We start from the raw sequence: 24513 nt of genomic DNA on the forward strand, positions 1-24513 counted from the left end.
GCGACAACACGTGTCGTTCTGCTTTGTGTGGCTGGTAATGTGGTACCTGTGCTGCGGGCTCCGTTTAATATCGGCTCAAAGCTAAGGGAAAGCTCGCGGCAATTAGTTGGACACTGTCAGTATATTTCACCAGGAAGAAACCACAGTTAGAGAGGCTGAGGCTGAGGAATGTGACATCAACTCCCACACTATCATGTATTTCCAAGTCAGGAGTCAGTGTAGCAGCCCACTGTACAAAATTTGGACCCTTTTGGCTCCCTTACAAAAGACGCCCATGAAAACCCCAAGAGTCAGACATATCGCCTCCCAGATCTGAGACTCTGGTGCTGTATTTGCTAACAGAGTTTGCATTTAGGTGAGGAAAGCTTATGTGGATAAATGGAACCGTGTGTGGGAGACTTAGCAAGCTGAGTAAAAAGAGAAGCGGAGTAATTGCATGTGTGTGCGTGCATGTGTGTGTGCTGCATGTGTGTGTGTGTGTGTGTGTGTGTGGCTGGGACGCCTGGGCACTTCAAAGCTTTGATGTTGGAGCTCCTAAATGAGGGCCACCAGAGGTCCAGACTAATGGGACATCATGGGGAGATTAGAGGCCAACTGTAGCAGGCTGACAACACAGCATTATGCTTGTGTGTGTGTATGTGTGTATGTGTGTGTGTGTGAGGGAGAGAGAACATGAGTCTGTGCTTGTGTGAGTCCCTGTGCGTCTTCCTTTTTGTATTTAAAAGTGAAAGTTTGGCATCAAGTTTCAGATGGAGTTTATGAGTAATTGTGCTGGAAGTATTTATTTGTGTGTACAAGTGTAGCAGGAATGTGTTTAATCATCAACCAAACTCCCACTATGATATTCTTTCACACCCTTTTTTTCCAAAGACATTACAATAACAAAATCTTTCCGTCGTATGGTATAAATCCTTTATTAAATAATCATAACAATAATTATAATAACAATCATAAAAAGAGCATTTCTGTACAAAGCCCCCTTTTTTAAAACAACAACAACAGCAGTCCGAGCAGTGCGAAGGGGGAATCCTGTCCTTTTGATGCGTTTGGTCCTCCCAGACAGAAGGGGGCGCTATCACTGTCACTGTCAATGTCACATTACTGTGCCTGATACCCGGCTCCAAAGGCGAGCTGGATCCCCGAGGCTCCAAGGCACTTGGAAGAGAGTCAGTGGGGGTCCAGTGATGCGGGCCTCAGAGGAGAGGGAGGGCGAGTGTGTGTGTGTGTGTGTGTGTAGGGCGGCGGTGGGTGGGTGGGGGGGGTGCTGTGTGTGTATGTGTGTGTAGCGTGGGATTGAGGCGGTTACAGCATTTATTTTGTAGACATGGGACCTTCAGCAGCCATTGCTCCCTTCACTGTTAAGATATGAATGCTGGAGTACCACTCTTATGTGTGTGTTAAGACTGTGTGTGTGTGCTGGAGCGAGCGTGGGTGTGTATTCATGTTCTGTATATACATCTGAAAGTGTATGTACATGGGAATGTCGATGAGTGGGGGGAAAAAAATGTAGGTACGCATGAGAATAAACACTTGGATCCTGTCTGTGTGTGTGTAAATGAGATTGTTGTCATTTGGATTTTGTGTGTGTGTGTGTGTGTGTGCATGTTCTAAGGGGAAGTAGGGGGGGGTTGGCAATAAGACTTTTTCCTCTCTCCCTCTCCTTCCCATGGCTTACGAGTCCATTTGGAGCGTGCAAAGACAAGACCCTTTCTGATCGGTTCAAACGGTCCCGAAGAATGTCCCGCCTTGCTGTGTGAGTGACAACATAAAAAAAACAAAAAAAACAAAACAAAAAAACAGTAGACTTCAGAAAATAAGCCACAATTAGCCAGTAAGTTGGGTGGGGGGGGTGGGGGGTTAGCGCAAGACAGGCCCTTTTAAGTCATGGCTTTTGAGGTCCGCATGTGAAAAAAAGAAGAGAGAAAGAGGAAAAGTCCCTCCTCTCTCTCTCTCTCTCTCTCTCTCTCGGTGCGTCTCCTCAACGTTCCTTCAACATTTCCGCGAAAGCGTTTTTTTTTAGGCTTTAAGGCTTGTTGTGTGTCCGGTGCGAGACAGTCCGTCGACTCAGAAGAGCTGTTTCTGCCTGTGCATTTTTTAACAATTTTTTCTTTTATTATCCCATTTGTGTCTGAGCAGAGAGAGAGAGAGAACATCGTCCCCACGAGAGGCCGGGGGGGGGGGGGGGGCTTTAGTGCTCCGTCACTCAGTCGTCTTTTCTCTCTCTCTCCTTTCTCCTTTCTCTTGCTCTTTGTTTCAGTGTCTGCAGTGTTTTTCAGTCTCTGCCCTTACCAGCAATCCATAGGTTGCACCGACCAAAAGCTCCTTGACCTTTCACCATTAACCGCAATGTAAACATGACCTTCTCTTTGACAGGAACCAGTAACAACAGTCTTGAACTAAATCTAACAATAACTCTCTCTATCGTTAACAGAACAAGATACGACGCTCCGCTCCCCCTCCCCGCCCCTCCCCTGACACACACACACTTTCCTTCCCTCTTTTTTTTTCTACTTATCAGCCTTCACAGACTGGCAACGGGCCAGAACAAAAACATTAAACAGAAAGAGAGAGACCGAGCAGAAAGACAAACTCGAGGGACGTCGGTGACTAAAAATACCACAGACTGTCAGGAACTAAGAGGATAACTGAGGCTGATAGGTAGCAGTCTACAACAGAACAAAAAAAACCCAATGGTCCACACAAAGGAGCTAAGTTCTAGGCCACTGTGTTCACATGTGATCAAAAAAGACGCTTTCTAAGCACGTTCCTAACCTACCACCTTTCCAAAACGATGTGTTCTCCGACTCGGTATGTGTAGCTTACAGTTTCCAGTTTCAAAACTAGACCTCGTACAAATCTATGATGTATTTATAAACAGTTCTCTTTTGGTGGCGCAGGAATTCGCAGTTGATATGTGTAGATATTTGTCTTTTGAGGCCTGACAAAACCCCCGCAATGGAACGATCCATCTGGGTAAACCCCAGTCTTTCCTTCATTGGTTCTTTCACCGCCGACCCTGGACTGTGCCACTTTGAGTGAAGCGGGGGAAGAGTTCTCAGTTGAGCTAAAAAGTGGCTTTTTCCATCGTCCATCACCAGCGAGGAAGTAAACGGACATTAAAGTGAACTGGAGGAAAATGAAGAAAATAGTGAGAGGTTTTTCACAAAATGGCTGCATCTCTCTCTCTCTCTCTGTCTCACTCTCTCTTTCTCTCTGTCTCCTTTTGTGCCTCCTCACGCCTCGGTGCAGCAGCGCTGTTGGTTGAGCTTGACCTTGTGCTTGAGGCCGTCGTACAGCTCGAAGTTGTAGTTCTCCAGCGTGGTGGAGGAGCGCGACGACAGGCCGCTGTAGGAGCAGGTGCAGTAGAGGAGGAGGCCGGCGCACACCGCCCCCAGCAGGACGCCCAGGGAGCTCATAACGATGATGGTGACCAGGATGGGGTCCAGCGTGTACAGCCACGAGTTGTCCTTCTCCGACACCCGGGTCACCGGCGGCTCGGACGACGAAGGCTGCGTGTTGCAGTCGGGGGCGTAGAAGTCTGGGATGGGATGGAGGAGAGGTGGAAGATAGATGAGAAAAATGGCAAGTTAATATGAAGGCAGAGTAGTAGTGACTGTTGTACAACATTAGTAAGGAGAATGAATGTATTTTGGGCTTGTTCCCTGGGCACGGATTCATCCTGAGCTACACTGCAAAAAACAACCATCTCAACAAGTCATTTAGTCTCATATTCAGCCTTCAAATCTTATTTTTCGTAGCATGAGTGTCAGCATCTTGAAAGAAGTCAGAATAAGGCAGATCACTGCTTCTACAAAATTTTTGTAGAATCAAGTTGATTTGCATGGAAACAAGTGAAATTATCGAACCCCCCTGGCAGATCTTTTCACTTATTTTAAGAAAATTACAATTTTAGGACTCAATGATAGACTAAATTACTTATTAAGATGGAGATCTTTTGCAGTGTTAATTGGAATGTCAATAGAGATCTGAATCGAAAAATGGTGGTGTAAATTTGGGGTTTTGTTCAAGATCAAGTTCATGGATGTGTTGTTCCGAATGGGAAATTTGGCTTTCAGCAAGGCATAATGCACAGAATCACAGTAAACAAAATCCAATCTTACCTCCACCCAGTGAATCCCTGCCATTGAAAAGTCGACTGTCTCCAAATTCGACGGGTCTCTTATCTGTCAGAGAGGAACACAGCACACAGCATTAAGCATCAAGCCAATTATACACATTAGTATGTATTATTAGCAAAATAAGCACACCAGATATACATCAAGAGGCCGGGCTATGACTGGAAAAACACACATTCATCTCTAAGTCATAGAATCTCATCCAAACTGCATTATTTTCTCAGATTGTTGGTGGATAAATATTGTAATCGTTTTCCTGTTTTCCATGTTAAATATTTGTCAGTTTCTGCTGCCACAGCCTGTAAAATGGTAAGATTTAATAACTTTATAGTGCTAACAGGCATAAAGAATTACTGGTGGCATTGCTAGTGAGTTAGCTGGACCACAGAAGTACTTATTATAACATATTAGCATACCAAACCCAGTCAAATTAATTAAAACGTACTCCCTCTAATCATGACTATGTAGGGTTTCGGCCTCCATACACACAAGTCTTGTAGTAATAGAAAAATATGACTTTATTAATAGAGAAAGGTCATTATGATACATTCCTTTCAAACACACAGTCAACACATAGCATACAGATGGTATAAGACTGTTCATTCCATATGAATAAAGATGCAAACGTCATCAGCAAATAATTCATGTTACCCATCATTACAATCATCATCATCATAATTCACACCATCACTGTCATGATTCAAGTGTGATGTATAAGATGAGCAAACAGATTCGAAAGAAATAAATTCTAACGGCAACAAATGTTCAAATTTAAGTAGAGGCGTTACAGTCCATTTCTTCATTCTATGAGATGAAATGCATTGCCAGATGATGTGAAGTGAAAAATTATATGTGAGTGTCTGAATTGCAAGATTACAAGTGCGGTAAAACTAGCAATGGCTGCAGCAATTTAGCAGAGCCCAAAAGCTCAAGTGTACTTATACTTTAGATGAGTTTTCTTTTCACTTTGAGTGTGTGTGTGTGTGTGTGTGTCTGTGTGTGTGTATGTGTGTTTGCGCTTGCTGCTCTTGGCAAGCGTTCAGGAGTGGGAGTAACTGCTTGGCAAGGCACACCTCTAGATCTGGAGGTCTCTGACGGCCAATGGCGTTATTAATACTGTTTCCAGGGCAACTGAAGTTGGCAATGGATTGGGCGATGGGGGTGCGGTAGATTGGAGAGAAAAGTGCTTACCGCAGCCTTAATAAATGTTATCTGTCCATTAACTAATTACAACTATTAGGGGCTTGGAGCATAACGGTGTTGGGATGGACAGGGCGGGTGTCCAATCCCTCCTCCCCGACTTGATTTAAAAGCACATTGTGAGAGTGTGCCAGAAAACACTTTTTTTTTACCCCGGAGACAGAAGTACAACTCCTAAATTGTTGCAACAAATAGAGGTGCATTCTGCTGAGCTGTGGGCTAGAAGGTGATGGATTTTTGCTGGTGTGAAAGATCACGAAAGCACGCCCTCTTAAGCCACCGAGTGAAGACCTCAATTTCATTCAATCCAGGGTGTTAAATTGAGCCTGTGTCAAATCTCGCCACCTCTGTACCAACTGATGAGAGAGAAATTGGTGCCAATCGCTCCGTCTCATCCAGAGCTCTGAGAAATTTCTCGACAAAATGGGCTTTTCACATTCAAGACGTGTCACATATTAGTAATTAGTGCATTCTCTGCGTCTATCTGTCCTGTTTTACGTTTGACAGATGGCTCAATCGGGAATGCGACCCTTCGCGGCATCTCATGGCACGAAAGGAAGCATCGTCCCTATAGCTGGAGCTGTGTTCTGCTTTTCATAATGTCTTGGAACGCGCTCAAGGGCGCGCATACACAACAAAACGCCGCGCTTATGGCTTCCAGCTGGTCCAGCGGCATTGTGGGATTTGTAGGAGTATAAATCAAGGGAGAGGTGGTGATGGCAGGCAGCTGTGTCTATTTACAACCCTAAAAACAACAAGCACATATTCACACTGAGGAACACAACACGGCTCGGCTCGGCATGGCTTTCATTTGGGCAGTGTGAAGACATGGGGAACAAAGGGGGTGGGTGGTATGGAGCATAAATGGGAGTGGAACAACGTGCTTTATTACGCCGGAGCATCAAGATGAAACACTAAACACTGAAGACGGCTGCATCCATCACTGACTGATGCCTTTATCAGGAGAAGACAAGACGCTCAATCAAATGAGCTGGTTATCTCCATTTGTGGTGTGGGACTTTAAGTATGATGGATTTGCATTCTTTTGTTTTTAAATGTGCACATGCTCTGTGGAATAGGACAATGGGACGATTTTTTTCTCTCTCTCTCGTTCTTAAAAACGGCCTCGTTTCTGATCAGGACCGAACAGGACTCGCTCGTATCAAAGCAACCTCATGTTGATATTACAGAGTTTCCAAGAGCATTATTTTCTGGGGTGAGCCAGGTCATTTCCACAGCGAGCACATTGAATGCCTCTCAGTCTAACAGTTTTCTCCTCTCTCTCAGCGCTGCGGAGCTCTTCAGGTCTCTGGGGTCTTGTTTTAGCCTGTGGTTTGGCAGCTCCGGCTGGCTCTCACAGCGGAACCAGCTCAACCCCCCCCCCCTCACCTCCCCCCCGGCCTCCTCTCCAGCCCACACAGAGTGTGTCCATGCTGGGGTCATTCCAGGAGGACTGTAGGGGTTATGTGGAGCCAGACGGCACTCAATGGTCCGAAACAAGCTGTTCAGATAAATAACTCACTCAGACTTCAGTCCTCTCATCAGGAGCAGCATAGTGTGAAATGTCAACAGCAAAACTCCTTAATGGAACAAAGAAGAAAACAGCAACCGAAGCTACATCCATTAGAGAGAGAGAGAGAGAGAGAGAGAGAGAGAGAGAGAGAGAGAGAGAGAGAGAGAGAGAGAGAGAGAGAGAGAGAGAGAACGAGAGACAGCACAGTGTTTCTTTGCAAATTTTGGCTTTGCAATCCAGGACAATGTCTGCGTCCTCATCACCCTTGCTACCGTAATCCTAAAGAGGGAGGGGTTTGTTGAGTGGGTGTTCTGTCAATCTTGCAGCATCGCGACACTTCCCGCCACTGACATCAAAAGTGGGATTGGGCTCTGCCAATCATGACCCGTCTAGCCTTGCTTCTTTTCAGCAGAGGGTACGGTGTCGGTCCCGGCTGTCCAGCCTCACAGTCAGGACTGGCTCCACCCCTGGGGCGGCCATACTGGAGGACCAGTGGGAATACTGGAAGCACTGGGAGGAGCTGTGATAGGCCACTGACAGCTGGCTCTTCTTGGCGGCCAGGTGTTGTCGGCAGCAACAGAGGGCCCTGACCAAGATGGCCACCGCCAGGAGAAGGAGGGCGCCCCCGGCCGCCATTATGTAATACCAGTGGACGGGCAAGGGAGGCACAGCCAGGGTATCTACTGTGGGCTCACTCCCGCCGGGAATGCCTCCCCCTGGTGGAGAGATACAGAATGGTTGGCCAGCGGGAAAAAGAGAGGAGCGGCACTTCACAGAGACAAGGCCTTTGTTGTTTATGTTCTACATTTAACTCTCTCTTTTCTATCCTTATGGCTCTTCATCATAGGAACAGCAGGCGTGCACCTCATATGAGCATGCACAAGCATGCCGGTTGCAAAAAATGAAATTCTCCAAGGCCAAAAAAATCAAAATGCATCCATTTTCTCTCATGTAGCCTGGGTTGCAGTTGAAGGACAAGTTTTCACACCAAGAGCATCTAGAGATTTGGTTTGAAATCAGTCCAATGCGTGATCCAATCAAATGCAAAGCAATTAAAAATTTTCAAAGCTCTAATGTAATGACTTGGTGTGAAACGGAAGCCAAAATAATTAGTCATAAAAGCACCCACACACATTGAATCAAGGAGTTTCTACTTCCTGTTTCGCATTGGCACAGGAAGTCACAAACAGCCCACTGATAAAGTCTTAGAACCATGCAAGACTCGGTAGGACCCCACATGGGAATCTGGCGTTCCAGAGCTTTCTCGGAACAGATACTGGAGCGGGATTTGTTATTTAGCTGGCTCGCGTTGGCAGATTTGTTTTGAGTACATAATTTATCCTGTCCTCTGTTCTTGGTTTTTCCTTTTCTTTTTTCTCATGCATCAGTCTCCTGGCCAGTCCTCGCCTCCCCAAGCCAAGCGCTGTCTCCTTGGAAACCATCTCCACAGATCCTCTACACTGCTGCCCCTGGCTTGAACCCCCATCTCAAATTCTTGGTAAGAACCGGCTAACCACCTTCCAAGAGGCCCCTTACTTATCCAAGTCTGCCGTGCAAAAAAACGAACCCCTAAAGAAATTGAAAGACTAAAAAAGAAAAAAGCCCAAATTTACCATCCAAACTTGGTCTGGAGAGTGAAAAAGCGTCATGACGAGCTAGGGAAAGTGAAGCAAAGCTGAATAAAATCCTGGTTCTTGGACCGTGTCACATAATTACGGAGGGAAATGGTGCGTGGTCCTGCTACTTCACACTGCACACACTCATTAGACAGAGCTGAGCTGGGGAGAGGAGAGAGAGACACCCGTGCTCGCCGCTGCTCAGTCACTCTATCTGATTGCTTTTCACTGGGGACGTGTGTGTGTGTGTGTGTGTGTGGTGATAGTGTTTGTGCATGTTTGTCAAGGGATACAGAGTCTCTGTGTGCGCGTGTGTGTGTGAAGGCGGAGGAGTAGGAAAGCTGAGGAACTGCACACACATCACATTCACACAGAAACCGCCAAGCTCTTATCTTATTGGAAGACATTATGAGATGCCAAAACACTAACATCAATCTCATATAGTCCCCCAGGATGCTCTAAATATTTTTCATGAGGCAGACAGTTATTTAAAACCCTTCAGGCTGCGTCAGGGAGACTAGAACGGAGAATATGTGGCTCTTTTCAAATATCTGACTCCACAAGGTGCGCTTGATTTAGCTTGCCTTGCACGCAGTTCGCTCTTTTGAGACTAATACTTTGTCTCCGCTGAGACTGACAAGGTAAAACTAACAGATGACAGCCAATTGCAGAAATAATGTGTTTCCCAACCAGGTAAAAGTTGGAGAAAATTCAGATAGAATTCGTAAATTCTGGGATCTAGATTTTGGTACGGGGTTCGGAATTTGTTTAGTGATGTCTAGATGCTGCTGATGATGCTGAGAATCACTAGTTAAAAAAGTAATGGCGGTTTTATTAATCAGGCAACACACACTCGGCCTCAGTCTTGCCGGTGATGGATTGGTTTGGGCTGATGTTTAGCGGTTGAGACAACTTAGTGCCACCAAGCAAAAACTCCCAGGCGAGCGCAGACCAACGGGCAGGAAGCAAGACCAGAGAGGAAGTGACATCATAGCAAAAATCAAACTCACCTGTCATATCGGGAGGGAAAGCTGCAAAGGGTTCTGGGAGGAGAAAAGAGAGAGGGGGAGAGAGAGATAGAGAGACAGGCAGGCAGAGATAGAGACAGCGACAGAGAGACAGAGAGAGAGAAAACTGTTTAGATAACTCTAAAATACGAGGGAAAAGTCAGCCAAATGTCACACAAATGTCACAAGACTATCAAACTCCTCCTGAGGAAATGCGAGTTAATTCCTCAGATAACTCGCATGAATTATGGCATTTACTCTGTTCCTTTGCTATAATGCAATTTCAAAGAGAGCACATTGTGTGAGTTGGGAATTTGAGATGGGGTGCTGTGAGTGTACACGTGTGTGTGCGTGTGTGTGTGTGTGTGTGTGCGCGTTCGCAAAGTTCAGGCATTTCAAGTTGTTTATCTGTGGAGTCCAGTTAAACTGGAGAGGGGTAGGGGTTGTTGGCTTGCTGCGAATACACAGAGCAGAACCTTCAGTTTGATTGCCTGGAATGCAAACACAAAGAACTGGTGTGTGTGTGTGTGTGAGAGAGAGAGAGGGGGGGAGAGAGTGAGAGAGAGAGAGAAAGAGGGAAACCAACTTGGGAACCGGCGCCTTTTGGCGGGAACACCAACGTACTGTGAACAAACTCAACTGCGTCGGGTGATAAGCAGTGTCCCAGCATGCTCTGGGAGTGGCAACGGAGGGGGGGGGAGAGAGAGAGAAAGATGGAGGAAACACAGCAGCATGGTGGCAAGAGCGGGGTGGTGGTGGTGGTGGTGGTGGGGGGGGGGGCTGTCATCTTTGCTTTCCAGGCTGCTGTTCCGCACAGACTCTCTCTCAAGACTCACACACACACACACACACACACACACAAGTGACATACACCCCGACTGACGGAGCGCAAACACACAAAAGCAAAGACGCACAAAACACGGAGGCTTTTGCCACAAGCTATGGGCATAAACACACACAGACACACCTTCCCCCCCTCAACACACACACACACACACACACACACACACACTCTCCAATTGCACTTTGCATGCTCCCCACTGCGGACCGGCTCCAAAGCACATTGGACGTCAGTCAGGAAAGATGACGGCAGGTTTTTGGCTGCGCAGCTCCGGCTCGCTCTCTGATCTGTTTAAGACCCTCTCCAAAGCCCCTGCTCCGGCTAGATTAAGGAGGCTGGGCTGGCGCTCGGCTCGCACCAGGCACCCAGCGACTTGCTTGGGAAACAGCCTGTCTAGTAATTCCCTTTGACGGCTCGGGAAAAGCTCTGTTTACAAATACGAGAGAGGGGCGAGAGAGCGAGAGAGAGATCCAGAGAGGAGGAGGAGGAGGGAGAACGAGAAGAAGAGAAATCTAATGAAACATAGATTAGCATCGCCAGGGCCCACGGGGCGTTTATGGCCTAGTTTTTCTATTCTTCTTTTTTTCTTGCGGAGGAATAAACGGCGTTCTCTTTCTTTCCCTCCCTCTCTTCCCCCTTTCATCTCTTTTATTTCGTCGGGGGCTCTTGGAGGGGAGAGGCTGTCTCCGAGACTGGAATGGCGGAGGGAGTGGAGGGAGGGAGGGATGGAGGGAGGAGGAGGGGTGCAGAGAGGAGAGGGTGATGTTTATCACTTCATGGGTGTGACTGCTGAAGGACCTTAAGGCTAAAACTGGAGGAGGTGGCAGAGAAATAGAGAGAATGGCAGAGTGATGGAGGGAGAGATGGTGGGGCGATGGTGGTGTTGACAGAGGATGAGAGGAAGGAGTTGGTGGGTCAAACGGTGTGTGTGTGTGTGTGTGTGTGTGTGTGGGGTGTGTGTGCTAAAGAGTGTTTATTTGCCGATACACTCTTGCATGTGAAATCGAGCAGATTTTGGGCGAATTTGAGCAAAACAAACCTTGTTTGTCGCCTGTCTGTCACCCGCCTGTCCTTGCAAATGTGTGTATGCGAAATACTGAAGCTCTCCGAGTGTGTGGATGTGTGTGTGTGTGTGTGTGAGTGTGTGTGTGTGTGTGTGGGTGAGACTTACGTGTACACTCCTCCAGTGGGGTGCCAGAGCTCATGTGGATGTTGTCGATCCAGATGTGTCCCTTGGTGCCGTGCTCAAAGAAACCCTCCATCACCACCTAGCAGAGCCGGAGCCGAGGAGGAAGAGGAGGAGGAGAGAGATGAAAAAGAAGAGGAGGAGGAAGAGGAAGAGAGAGAGAGGGGAAGGCGAGGAGAGAGGCAGGAGGGGGGGGTGGAGGCAAAACGGGAACGAGGACAGGGAGGAGGAGGAGAAAGAGGATAAAAACTTAATACCCTGCCTGTGATTTCAGAGTTGCACTCCGCGCTCGCAATCATCTCCTCTTTCTCGCTGAGCTTATTCAACTTACTTTTTCATGAGAACATTAACTGCTTGTGATGCCTCTGACAAATGCAGTGTAATCCCCCATACAATCACGCAGCCAACAGAGGCAATATGCCGCACTTTAGCTGCTTTTGAAGTCAAACCTGGCCTAAGGTGAAAGAGAGGTGAAAGCTATGGTTTTCATTTGCCCTGTGATAAACAAAGCTCTCTAACCAAGCCTTATAAAGACACAAGAGAGGATCTACCAAGCAGACGCACTTTCCTCTAGCAGCTGCTTTTTCTGGCTTTTCCAGTTACTCGCCTATTGAGCACTTTCTCAATCTTCATCTGTGACCAATAATCTGAATATTTAGTCCTTCCCTTTCCTTGCCTACAGGCATTTATAATTTGCTTTTAACTATTTCATTCTTGTTGTGTTTGCCTGTTTTCTTTTTATGTAGCATTGCATTTCTAGTATATTTTATCACTTATTGTCTTGGAATCATTATTGTTTTATTGTCTCTAAAGCATTTTGTGATACAGTTTTAAAATGGGCTATTAAATTTATTCTAAGATTAGCTATGAAATGTGATGTAACTTGAGTTCATTCCTACCTGGAAATCTTTAGGGGAGCGGGGCAGGATGTCTTGGAATCATTATTGTTTTATTGTCTCTAAAGCATTTTGTGATACAGTTTTAAAATGGGCTATTAAGTTTATTCTAAGATTAGCTATGAAGTGTGATGTAACTTGAGTTCATTCCTACCTGGAAGTCTTTAGGGGAGCGGGGCAGGATGGTGCGTCCCTCCTTCCAGACGGGGCCCTGGTCTCCCCTCAGGGCCCACAGCAGCGTCTCCTCGTGGTGGGCGTCCCGCAGCAGGACCCTCAGATTGCCCTGGGCGCCCCCCCACAGCTGGTAGGAGAAGAGGAGGCAGAGGGGCCCTGTGTCAGCCCCGACCACGAGGCTCACGAGCCGGGCGCGCTGCTGCTCCGTCTTGGGACTGGCCTCCACGTACAGGTAGCTGTTGAGTTCTGGAGGGGGGAGAGAGAGAGAGAGAGAGAGGGGAGGAGGGTTTATTCTGCGGTCGGTTGCTCTGGATACGCATGTCAGCTAAATGCCGAAAATGTAAACATGCAGCGGATATCAAAAGCCAACATGCGCTTTCAGTTTGACTGAGCTTGAACTCTCCTGCAAAGAAAATGGGAGAAAACTTCTGAATCCAGATGTGCTGAACTGGAAGAGACTCCAAGCAGAGTTATCAAAGCAAAAGGTTATTCTACTGAGTATTAATTGTGAAGAGTGTGCTGTACACACATACACAACCAAGGTGTTTTAGTTGTCTATTTTTAACACATTGTCAGAAATGAGCAGCCTTGTGTTTTGACCTTGATATTGCTGGTTACTACATCCAAATGAGGGTGAAAAAAGTCTGATTTAATGGGTTTTCATTTCAGCCCTGAAGGCAATAAAAAAAAGGAAATTTGAAAGGCTGTGTAGACTTTTGATATCCACTGTGAACGGATGATATGGCGGAAGGAGTTTGTGCCCAAATGGAGGCTACACATACTGTGAGAATTCATGAATATAGACACACAATAATCATCGTGAATCATAATTGTTTGCGTGTACACAGGAAGACGAGAGCGCACGCACGCCGATCCCCGCACTGTATTCTCAAAACAAAAAGCTAACTAATCAACAGCTGCTAACAGGAACGGGGTCACCGCCACACAATAGTCGGGGATGTGACACATAAACACACCTAGCAGAAGAATAGGGCCAGTGAGAGCGTCATTCTCACACGGAGCGCTCACAGAGCCGCAGCCAAAAGCCCTCGGGGGATATTTCTCTTCATTCTCTTCCAGGTAGATGACTTCAACAACGGCATTGTCCGACGCAACGCACGCCGCTCCGTTTGTTTATACCAGAGGATGTTTAGTTTGCAAATTGGATGCCGACTTGGATTCCATTGTGAGAAAGTCAGGCAGTATCTTGATGGGAGCTGAATGGTAGGGGTCTGTGCATGTCTGTGTGTGTGTGTGAGAGAGAGAGAGAGAGAGAGAGAGAGAGAGAGAGAGAGGGACTGTGCATGTGTGTGTGCCTATGTGTGTGTGTGTGTGTGTGTCAGCGAGGCGTCTGGTGAAGAATTTCTTAAGTGGGCCCTGTGGGAAAATGTCCAGCATCAACAATCTGCAGATTAAATCACCTGCTTTATCATGAGCGAGTGTGTTTTTGTGTGTGTGTGTGTGTGTGTCGGAGCAGCTATGTGTCTACCGGCTTTTTAGGCGAGAATAAATAGTCTGAGACAAATCAGAGAGAATAATTGCCAGAATATGTGTGTGTGTATGTGTGTGTGTGTGAAGACATACTGTATCTTGTTATACATACTGTATTTCTTGTTTCCAAATAACACCAAATATGGCTACAAGCTCTCTCTGTCTGACATGACATCTGCCATTAGGTGGACACTTTCATCCAAAACACCTTACAGCACCGTGAGTGTATACAGTTTTAGTATGGGTGGGCCCAGTGGGAATGGAACCCCTAACCCTGACTGGGTTAATGCCATGCTCAACTTACTGAGCTGCTGGACCAATACACTCGCTGTGTGTGTGTGTGTGTGTGTGTGTGTGTGTGTGTGTGTGTAGCCGTTTCGGTCTACCCAGCTGATCAGACAAGCAGTATCTGGAGGGCCAAGCCTTTCTCTGACTTGACAGCTCCCCTCTGCCCGCCATACGCCCAGACTCGCCTGTGTGTCACACTTCAGACAGTGTGTGTGACAGAATGTCCCTTGGCCCTTGGAGTGTGTGTGTGTGTCTGTGTGTGTGCCTCTTCACATCACAGTGTGTATATACGGAACGTGTGTTTACGCGCCTAGAGGATGTGTGCAAAAACGTATCTATCTGTGACTCCGCGAGGCGTTTTATCACTCATCTTAATGTGTTCGCCAAAGCCTTCTACCAGCGGAGAACCCCCCATTGTTGTGCCTCTTGTTCGCCAGACAGCTCATAATCGAGGCTGCCTCCGATACGCAGCGCAGCCCGGCATTATTAATCCATTTCACAGCGGTCTCCCGCAGCGAGAAGCAAACAAGGACTCAATCTATGAAGCCTAGTTAGTGAGTTTCCACTAGCGGGGGTTATATTATGCCGAAGCGTTACGCCGATTTTCAGTTTCTGGCTCGCGTGGAAGAGGAAGGGATTCCGCAGAGGAGTAAATAGCGATCCGATAGCGGTGAAAGCGATCCTGTATTGGCCAGGATGTTTGACCTTTGACCCCCGCAGGAATATCAAAGGGCGGCGTCGCACGTGCAAAAGCGGCTGGAAAAGGTGCGTCGCGGGAGAGAAAGAGATACTTTGTACATGAAAGCCGCAACCTGACGAATCTAAGCGAGCCTTTCCAATCCCACCCGTGACAAATGAAGCCGCTTTGAAGCCCCCTGTCAAAGACGGTTATGAGGTAAATAGGTCACGCTTCAAAAATAATTCCCCTCTCTCTCTCTCTCTCTCTCTCTCTATGAGATCTGCTGCCCTACTGAACGTGACCCAGGTGACATCACAGATTCAACAGAAGAGGGGCCAACGCCGCACCTCCTCTTTAATTCTCTCCAGCTGGAGTCGCGCTGCGCTAAATCTTTCATGGAGCCCTGTTCAGAATATATCAAAACCAATGAATTTTAAAACAAGGTTGGGATAACAATCCCTTTACCCTGCCTATGAAAAACTATAAAGAAAGCTACAAAAAAAAAAAATCCCCTCCCTAAACCCAGCAGGAAACGTCTGCTATATCTTTTATTAATACGCCAAAAGCTTCACTTTTGATCCGCGGGTATGTACAAAGGGAAAATGAATAATTATTTCTTCAAGGAGCGTCTAAGTAGATGGAAGTCTACTGAACATCATCTGGGATGTGCCTGCGGTAATGGAGGGGCAGTAATGGAGGGCTGGGAATAACTGCTCGTCGTTGGAATCTCCTGCTCTGAACTTAATTGGAGCTACTGGGTCTTAACCCCTTCCTCTCCTCTCCTCTCCTCCGCCGCGCGTCACGTCCTGACACGCCGAGAGCCGCCGTGTCAGAGGCTGCGCGCGCTCGCCAGAGAGGTGGCGTCTCTTTTCTCTTTTGATTCCTCCAATTCATTTGCTTTTCTCATTCATTCGGAAAGAGGGCCGTGTCTGGCAGACAATGTTGTTGCCAAATTAGTCTGGTTTCAATTTAAGGAATTATTTTAATCAAATTGAAAAAGGACTCCACGAAGATGCGCGAGGAGAATGATCCCATTTAATTATAGAAAACAATTCCTTGTCTAGACTCACTAAAGTTGAAAATAAACTTAATGCATTTGTGCGAGGGCAATTTTCTGGGCCCAAATGAAATTCCCCTTGCAAGTGCACACATAAAAGCTGTGGATACCCAGCAGACATTTTGACATTGAATAGAAGTTGATACAACAGCCTGCACCACCATTAAAAACCCATGTAATATAGCACCGAAATGAAAGCTACCTGCATCGTCGTGTGAAATCAGGACCTAAATATCAGTTTCCAAACCTCTTTCTAATATGATTTTTTTACCATGCCACCATATCATATTGTAAAAATGTTGTGCTCGTTTGTGTTGCTGTTGAACTCGGCCGCCTCCTGCAAGTCGCCGTCTGTCACACGCCTGCTGGAGAGAGTAAACCAACACGGTCTGACGCGGTTCTGAGTCGTGCCGCTGACCAGACCGAGGCCGTGAGCGGGGCTAAATCTCCCCATGCCTGATGAGCAGACTCACCGTGGTTGTGCAGGGACCAGAGGAGAGGGGCATTGGGGTCGTGACTCCACCCACACAGGCCATGGTCAAAGTCACACACGCCATCTGACGGAGGAGGGCTGGCTACTGAGAAGGAGCGGGAGGAGGAAGAAGGGGGAGGTGGGAAGGAAAAGACGGAAGGAGAGCAAAAGGACAGAAGGGAATGAGAAATCAGTCATTTCAGATACAGAAACATGCACATCTCTTTCACAGGCTCCCATCCTTAGAATTACCTGCTACTTAATAATACTATTGATCTACTCTTACATATAGCATTCATTCACTCATGTGGTCTGGTCTCACCTGTGCTTGAAGCGGGGACAGTGCTGGTTTCCATGCCAGCAGGCAGAGTGGGCGTGGCCGTGTCTGGCGGGGTGCTAGTTTCTACGAAAAAACAAACAAAAACAACGTCCGTCACATGAGAGCGAGGTCAAAGGTGCAGAGAGCAGAGAGCGTGCGGAACAATCACCCACTGCTTGAAGATGGGTATTATTTTTGCTGCTTTATTAGATAAGATACTATGGGTAAAATAGAGAGAGGAAGAGAAAAAGAAAGAGAGGAAGAAGAGGATTGAGCCAAACTGGAATCTGAAACATCACGACTACATGGTATGAGCCTTATCCCGCTGAGCCTCACGATGACTCATGTCCAAATCAAAGTCTTATTTGGGATATATACACTTTTCATAGCCCGCTCTCGAATATCCTGGTATCCAATAACAGTGAATGAACAGAATTTCTGCCAATCTGTGCCAGTGATTTAGCTAGTACAGCAAGCTAGTTACAACTATTTTGAAAGTTGCTGGATCTGAACCACAGAAACCCATGTTCTTGCATTTTTTCCGCACAGCTATCTTACATAAATCTCTATTGTGATGCCATCTGCCATCTAAACAATTGAGAATATTAATGTCTTTCATGATAGAAAGACATAATTCCGTTTCATTTTCACCCCAGATGTGAGAGGGTCTTAAACACACTGTTCTACTGCTGCTTTTGAATAAGTTGTTTTGCTTTTTGAACTATCCTTTCTAATATAAATGTATACTTTCTGCACATATTACAATTATTTCTCCTGTTCTTGTCCTTTTATGATGTTTGTTATCTTTTACCATGATCATGAATTGTTTTAACTCTGTTTGTGAGGCACATTGGGCTACTTTGTGGTACAAAATGTGCTATATAAATAAAATTTGATTTAAGATCTAGAGTTACCAAGGCTTACTCATGTGTTTTGAATAATTCGATAATTTGCTTTATGATGCTATGCAAAATTGAACTTGTGTAGACTGCAAAAAACAGTTAATGGGGCATTTTTATAGCCAGAGCTTATCCAGGATTTGGTGTTTACATGCATCATGAACAGAATACTTCCACAATATTAAGGGAATCTTAATGCGCATGTGAACGTAGCCGGTGAAAATTGAGAGAGTGAGTTCATCGTCCCAAGCTAACTCTATCCCCTGTCTCCCACCCCGCTCTGTCTCCATCCAGCCATCCCACCCAGAGCGTAAGAGACAGGCGGAGGCAGGCACAGATAGCCCCGGAGCACCCAAGGGGGCCCCCGTCATGTTGTGTCTGGATGCACGGGCGTCAGAATCTGTCCAACGCGCACACATGCAAATATGCAGACGCGCACACTCGGACATACACGTGGACTTGCACATGTGCACACACACACACACACATACTCACACACACTCACATACACACACACACACACACACACGACGGCTGGCGCTAAGGCTGATGGATGGATACGTCTAGCTAACTCCCCTCGACCTTGGATGGGATGATCACACTCTGGGACCACTCACTAGCTGTCAGGGAGGAGAGAGAGCACACACACACACATACACACACACACACACACACCATCTCCCTCCCTTTGTGTATTCTTGCATGTGAGCAGGCATGTGTGTGTGTGTGTGTTACCGAGCGTCTCCCACACTCCATAACTCATACAGTTGGGAGACAAAACAGAAAGTGAAATGTAATGAATTCCTCTCGCTCCCTAACATCTAATTAGGCACACATATCAGGAAGAAAGACAAACAGCACACAAACACATGAATTAGAAACAATATGCTCATTAAAACACACACACACACACACACATACATACACACACACGCGCGCACACAGACACATGTTGAGCAGACGGCAGTTGGAATGTGAAGTGGGAGAAAGCGCTGTGTTATTAGGAGCAGATGGGTCAACTATGGTTTGTTGTGGGAGTTTATACAGAGGTTCAGGTCATGGCGGCTTTTTAGCTGCTCAACCTAAGATCTGAATCTGTCATGTGAATCAATCATGTGATCCGCTCTTATCTTCATTGCTGTCTGCGCAGCCGTCACATGAATTAATTTAGAACACTGCATAATGACTTGTTTTTGTCACATTTCACATAAAATGTAGTATTCTGGATTTCGAAAAATTTGAAAATTGTCATGTGGTAAACCCCACCCATCTGTTGCTCCATGTAGGTTAAAACAAACGCTACTCTACGAATTACTTGCAAATACTATTTGACCCAGGCGCGTTATTCTCATGAAACTGAGATTAACGACAAATGAAACGGGTAATTGAATTCTTCGGAGTATTACGTTTTATACTCCATCGTTAGCTTTTCCTACTTTATTACACTCCGATGACTTGGACACCCGATGATCTCATGCGAGAGAGGGAGAGAGTTCACCGATTGGAAAACAAACACAACCGGCACGCAAACATCTGGAGGGAAAAGACTCACATGTGGCTTCATCACAACGCGTCGCACTGCCGATCGACCGTTAGCGGCAGCACCGCAGCGGCCTAATGGTAATTTTCCCTCCTTGGGCGTGACTACCGATTTCATTTACAGGCTATGAAAGGCGCCGGGGGCAGCAAACGCGGCGTGATCCACAATTGATCCGGTTACAGGAAGTTCCTGTGGAAACGAGCGCGGCGGCGTCCCAGCTGGAGAAATGGCAGACATGAAAGAGCCGGCCACAGCTGGCGACGGCTTCTGACATTAACCCAGCGTTAATGTCACGTCCTTTATGCCAGTCATTAGCTACCTAATGAGACGCTTATCATCGGCGAGACAGTGGGAGCCCACCGGGAAGGTAAGGCGAGTAAAGTGAAAAGTAGCCCCTCCCTCGAACCTCTCTTCCGCTCTTCCTCGTTCCCCTGCTCCTCTTCATTCGTTCCCTCGTACTCGCTCTGGTCTTTTCCTTTCGTCTCGTAGCGCCGTTTTTTGCTTTCTGTGTTTGGCTTCTTGTTTCAGGCTAACCTTTTGAGTCCTTCGTCGAGACTAAGGGACCAGGCGTTAAAAAGAAAACCCACACGCCCGCACATTACTTCAGCGCCAACACACACGCACTCGCACGCGTGTGTACAACAAAAACACACACAAACACAAACACACACTCCACTCCATTAAGATTCCGCCCGGCTCCTGAGCACTCTATGCTTTCAAAGGTCAGGCCTTGTCACAGTGTAAATGTGCTGACCTTTGCGGGGTGTGACAGGAGTGTCAGGGGCAATGGGAATGGGACCGAGCGGTGCGCTTGTGTGGGTGTGTATTGCGTGTGTGTGTGTGTGTGTGAGAGAGAGAGAGAGAGAGAGAGAGAGAGAGAGAGAGAGAGAATGCGTGTGAACGTATGCGACCTGCCTACCTCACCCCGAGACCTGACCTTGATGTGTGCAAGGAGTCTGCTACAGAGCTGCGCGAGGAGACCTATCCTCATCCTGGGATAGGTTCCCTGGTGCAGGGAGAGCCTCCTCATGCAGCAGAAGGCCTTGTCATGCAGGAAAAGTCCCTCTGCGGGGGAGAGCTGGCTTACATAATGGGCCTAATTCTGCTGGTGATAATGCAAGTCATCAGAATGCACGGGACGAGCTCCTCCGACTTATGACTGGACCACACACACAAACACACACACACACACACACACACACACACACACACACACACACACAAGCATGCACAAACACACAAACACACAGATTCACACGCATAGATGCATGTGCATGTGTGTTCTTCTTCCATATACACATACAACCCCCACACTTGTGCGTGTGCGCTCAGGCAACACACACGCACACACACACACACACACTCTCAAACACACACTCGGGCGCCGAGGGCCAACCCTCTCTGGAAAAAAGCCATAGCTCACTCCCAAAGAAACTGACTCAGCAATATGTAGGAGCAGAGGAAAAAAAAAATCTTCAATTATGTAGAAAGCCTTTCTGTAAATCTCCACTTGGCAGCCTGCGCAAACACACACGCGTATTACGCACACACACACTGGGACGAACACAAGCGCGTGCACACACACACACGCACCTCCAAAAGAGTGTGGTGGGAAAAACAAGTGGGTATTGTTTGATATTTTGTCAGATGGGGTTAAGTGCTCAGATCAGGGTTCATCTACACACACACACACACACACACACATACACACACACTGATGCTGGGAAGACAATAACATAATGAGCTTGTATGAAGAGGGCAAGACAAGCAAGCATAGGTTTAAAGTGTGACAACTGTTCAACATCTGTCCTTCTACAGTGAAGAATAAAGAAGAGGTTTATTACCCTAGGTTTACATTAGAGATGTGTATGTGTGTGTGTGTGTGTGTGTCTGTGTGTGCTGGTGCATGTGTGCATTTGCAGGAGTTCTACCATGCTGCCATTTCAGTGCCATATGCTCCTAAAACTAAATTTATGCTACGTGAAAAAAGGAAGAGATGGGTATTTGCAATTTATTTTTACAGATCATGCTCCAAAATTTCCTTCCTGTGCTCATACATTTTTCATTTTGGGAGAGCGTACAATAAAAAAAACAAAAAAAACCCAGAAAAAAACGTCACTGTAGAGGCCCAGTGTGTGTGTGAGAGACAGCTGAACATGAACAGGGGGGAAACAGAAGGAGTTGGGACCAACAGCAGCGAGCATGGAAAAGAGGTGTGAGTGATGAGTAACAGAGGAGGTGGAGAGGAGAGGAGAGGGAGAGAGGAGAGGAGAGGAGAGGGGGAATGGAAAGAGGAAAAAAAAGAACAAAAACATTTACGGACCCACGCACTGGGCCTTGGGGTGGGAGAGGAGAACTGCAACCATGTGTAGGACTGGGGAGACAGACCTTGGTGTGCTTCACTTTGATATACTTCAAAAAAAGCTGCACTAGGCAAGATTATAGGTAAAAATACACACGTTTTATCATGAAGTGGGGCTGCATTGGAGAAGAGCGTCCCGTTTCTTTCACCCTGTGTCAAGTGAGATTAAGAATGAAAGAGAAAACTGTCTCCTAAACAGCAGCAAGTGAGCCAGAGAAAGCTGGACTCACCAACAATGGCTGAATCTCTTCACCACAGAAGAAGAAGACATTTAGTTTGCTGACGTCACGTTATATGATTTCTGGGTTGATCTGAGTTTAAATTGCGTTTGAAAACACAAATTCTTACATATTTTCATGCTTATAAACGTATATGCATATGATATGTTGCATTTGATATTACAACAATGTATATAGTATTGTAACTAATAATATAAATATTGATATCATCATTATTATCCATCAAACTGATCATCCATCAATTACAGAAAAGAGATACAGATTTATAGTAAACTTTTTTAAGGGTTTTTGTTCAATTTATTATTTCATTTTATGTTTGTTGCGTTTGAATTTCTTCTTTGGCAACATGTACACACGTATGTCATGCCAAGAAAGGTCATGGAATTGAAATTCAGAGAGAGAGAAGTGAGATAGAAAGGGAGTGAAAGAGGAATTTAAATGAAGGCAGAATGGGAAGAGAGGAAGAGAGAAGTTGGAGTGGAGGGGGAAGTGAGAGATTTACAGCCGTCAGCAGCAGTCCAGCACTCCCACTGAGTTTGGAGGCCTGTGAACAACATGTGACCTGGTGCCTTCAACAGCAGTTCTCCAGTGCCACATTTCACCACACCCTCCCCTGTTTCTGATCCAAATCGCCCCTTCCACTTTTATTCCCAGAGATCACCTGTCAATCAAACAGTGTGTCCAGTACTGTGACGTCTTTTTCCTTGGATTTTCTGATGGTGCGGTTTGAGTTTCTGTAGGTGGCGCTCTGTTCTTTGGTGGCTATCACTGCTCATGCTAACTACCCAGTTCTTCTTCTGCTTACTCCAAACAAACCAAAGACCTAAAATGCATCTCTTCCTGTGTACCAGATACCGGGTGTTTAGAACTGCAAATGGAAAAGCTTTCATGAACTGTAGGTTGAATCGCTATTGTGTGATATCAGTTGGCGACTTTATTATTTACTGTTATTATTTAACAGAATAATTGCTTTAAAGATGAATCATTTTACACTGTGGTGGGTTAAACCATCTTGTGAAAGCACAGTTAATAATGTATGAATACACAGACACACACATATACACACAGAAGCTGAGTGCGGATTCACATATATATTGCACAATGTGTGGTTCGCATCTTGAGTCCTGCTGTAATGACAGATGTACCTTTGTGTGTGTGCCTGTGTGTGTGTGTGTGTGCGCCCGTGTGTGTGTGTGCTGAGCAGTGAAAAGACGATGATGATGGCGTTCTAGTCTTAATATTTCATCTCTCTTTGCCATCTCTCTTCAACTAAAGAGCAGGAACAAGGCCACCACGCTCCATTAACACACATACAGGCATGCACACACACACACACACACACACACACACACACACACACACACACACAAACCACCTCAATGAGAGTATGTGAGCTAAAAAAATGAGGCATAGCCTGCGTTTTACAGTGGGATGATTACAGCGGTGTGTGCCTGCTTAGCCTGTGTGTGTGTGTGTGTGTGTTGGGGTATTCATGTACACTTCTTTTTCTCTGTGGTTTGTTCGGTGTGTGTGTGTGTGTGTGTGTGTGTGTGTTTGTATGTAAGTGCTGAGCCTGCTGCTCAGTGCTGAACAGCCCGGTCATCCTGTTCAGGCACAGAGGGAGTGGTAAGCAGTGAGAGTCCATATGTGTGTGAGTGTGTGTGAATGTGTGTGTGTGTGTGTGTGTGTGTGTGTGTGTGTGCGTCTCCACAGCTACCTCACATCTGGAGAACAGACCACACTGGAAGGTGAACAAACCAACACACACACACGCACACACACACGCACACACACACACACACTCTGGGGACACATTCCTTTAAACCGAACCCCTCTCCACTCCTTCTTGCTGATAGCACTATAGTTGGAAAAGCTTAGAGAGCCTGGCTGAATTTTTCCAGGTAAAACTGAGTCCAAAAAAGAAATCAAAGCCCTAACCTCTGAGGGTCAAGCTATCACTCTGCTGTTGTACTTTACTTTCCTCAGCTCGCACTGAGTGTCTCTTTTCACCTCTGGCAGACTTCAATGAGTCTCATGCATATCTAATGTGAGCCACACTTTCCCGGTGAGCCACCTCGCTCCAGTTCCATTCAGCTCCCGTTAGATCACTTCACTTCAGTTCATTACAGACCTGCGTCAAATAGTTACATCTTAGCGTTTGCTTTTACATATTGGGAATACCAGATGGGTTGGGAGTGTGTCAGGACAATCCAGATAGTGTCAGTTATCAAGCACATAAAAGTATACTAAACCCTTTTCCTGTAATTTTCAACACTTTCTGGTACTTTTTGTCCAAAGCCAAGAACTATTTGTTACTTGAACCAGATAGGGATTAGATAACCTCATTTCAACTCAGTTAATTTCATTTCTGTTTTGTCAAGCTAAATTCACTTCAGTCCAGTTTAGTTCACCAGGGTGCAAGCAACACATAGCATAGTCTAGTATAGTCTAGTATAGTATGGTATAGTATAGTATAGTATAGTATAGTATAGTGTAGTCTAGTCTAGTGTAGTGTAGTGTAGTGTAGTATAGTGTAGTGTAGTGTAGTGTAGTGTAGTGTAGTGTAGTGTAGTATAGTATAGTGTAGTGTAGTGTAGT

The 24513-nt window shown here is 46.3% G+C and overlaps 1 protein-coding gene across 2 annotated transcripts in view; it reads right to left on the reverse strand.

Annotated features, from left to right (window-relative positions):
• Positions 1–916: 916 nt before the first annotated feature.
• Positions 917–24513, reverse strand: part of nrp2a (neuropilin 2a) — a 71706-nt gene continuing 48109 nt past the window's right edge. For both annotated transcript variants that reach the window (XM_071524573.1, XM_071524572.1), the window contains exons 12-18: positions 16879–16959; positions 16558–16662; positions 12550–12815; positions 11485–11581; positions 9476–9508; positions 4122–4184; positions 917–3538 (exon numbers count right to left, since the gene is read on the reverse strand). In XM_071524573.1, the coding sequence (XP_071380674.1) occupies positions 3234–3538; positions 4122–4184; positions 9476–9508; positions 11485–11581; positions 12550–12815; positions 16558–16662; positions 16879–16959 (950 nt within the window). In that variant the 3' untranslated portion in view covers positions 917–3233. The remainder of the gene's footprint in view (positions 3539–4121; positions 4185–9475; positions 9509–11484; positions 11582–12549; positions 12816–16557; positions 16663–16878; positions 16960–24513) is intronic.

This window comes from Centroberyx affinis, unplaced genomic scaffold, assembly GCF_046629955.1.
Source record: "Centroberyx affinis isolate AG114_WGS23_722 - 3 ecotype Tasmania unplaced genomic scaffold, CSIRO-AGI_Caff_v1 ptg001205l_1, whole genome shotgun sequence".
In the NCBI taxonomy this organism is placed as follows: domain Eukaryota; kingdom Metazoa; phylum Chordata; class Actinopteri; order Beryciformes; family Berycidae; genus Centroberyx; species Centroberyx affinis.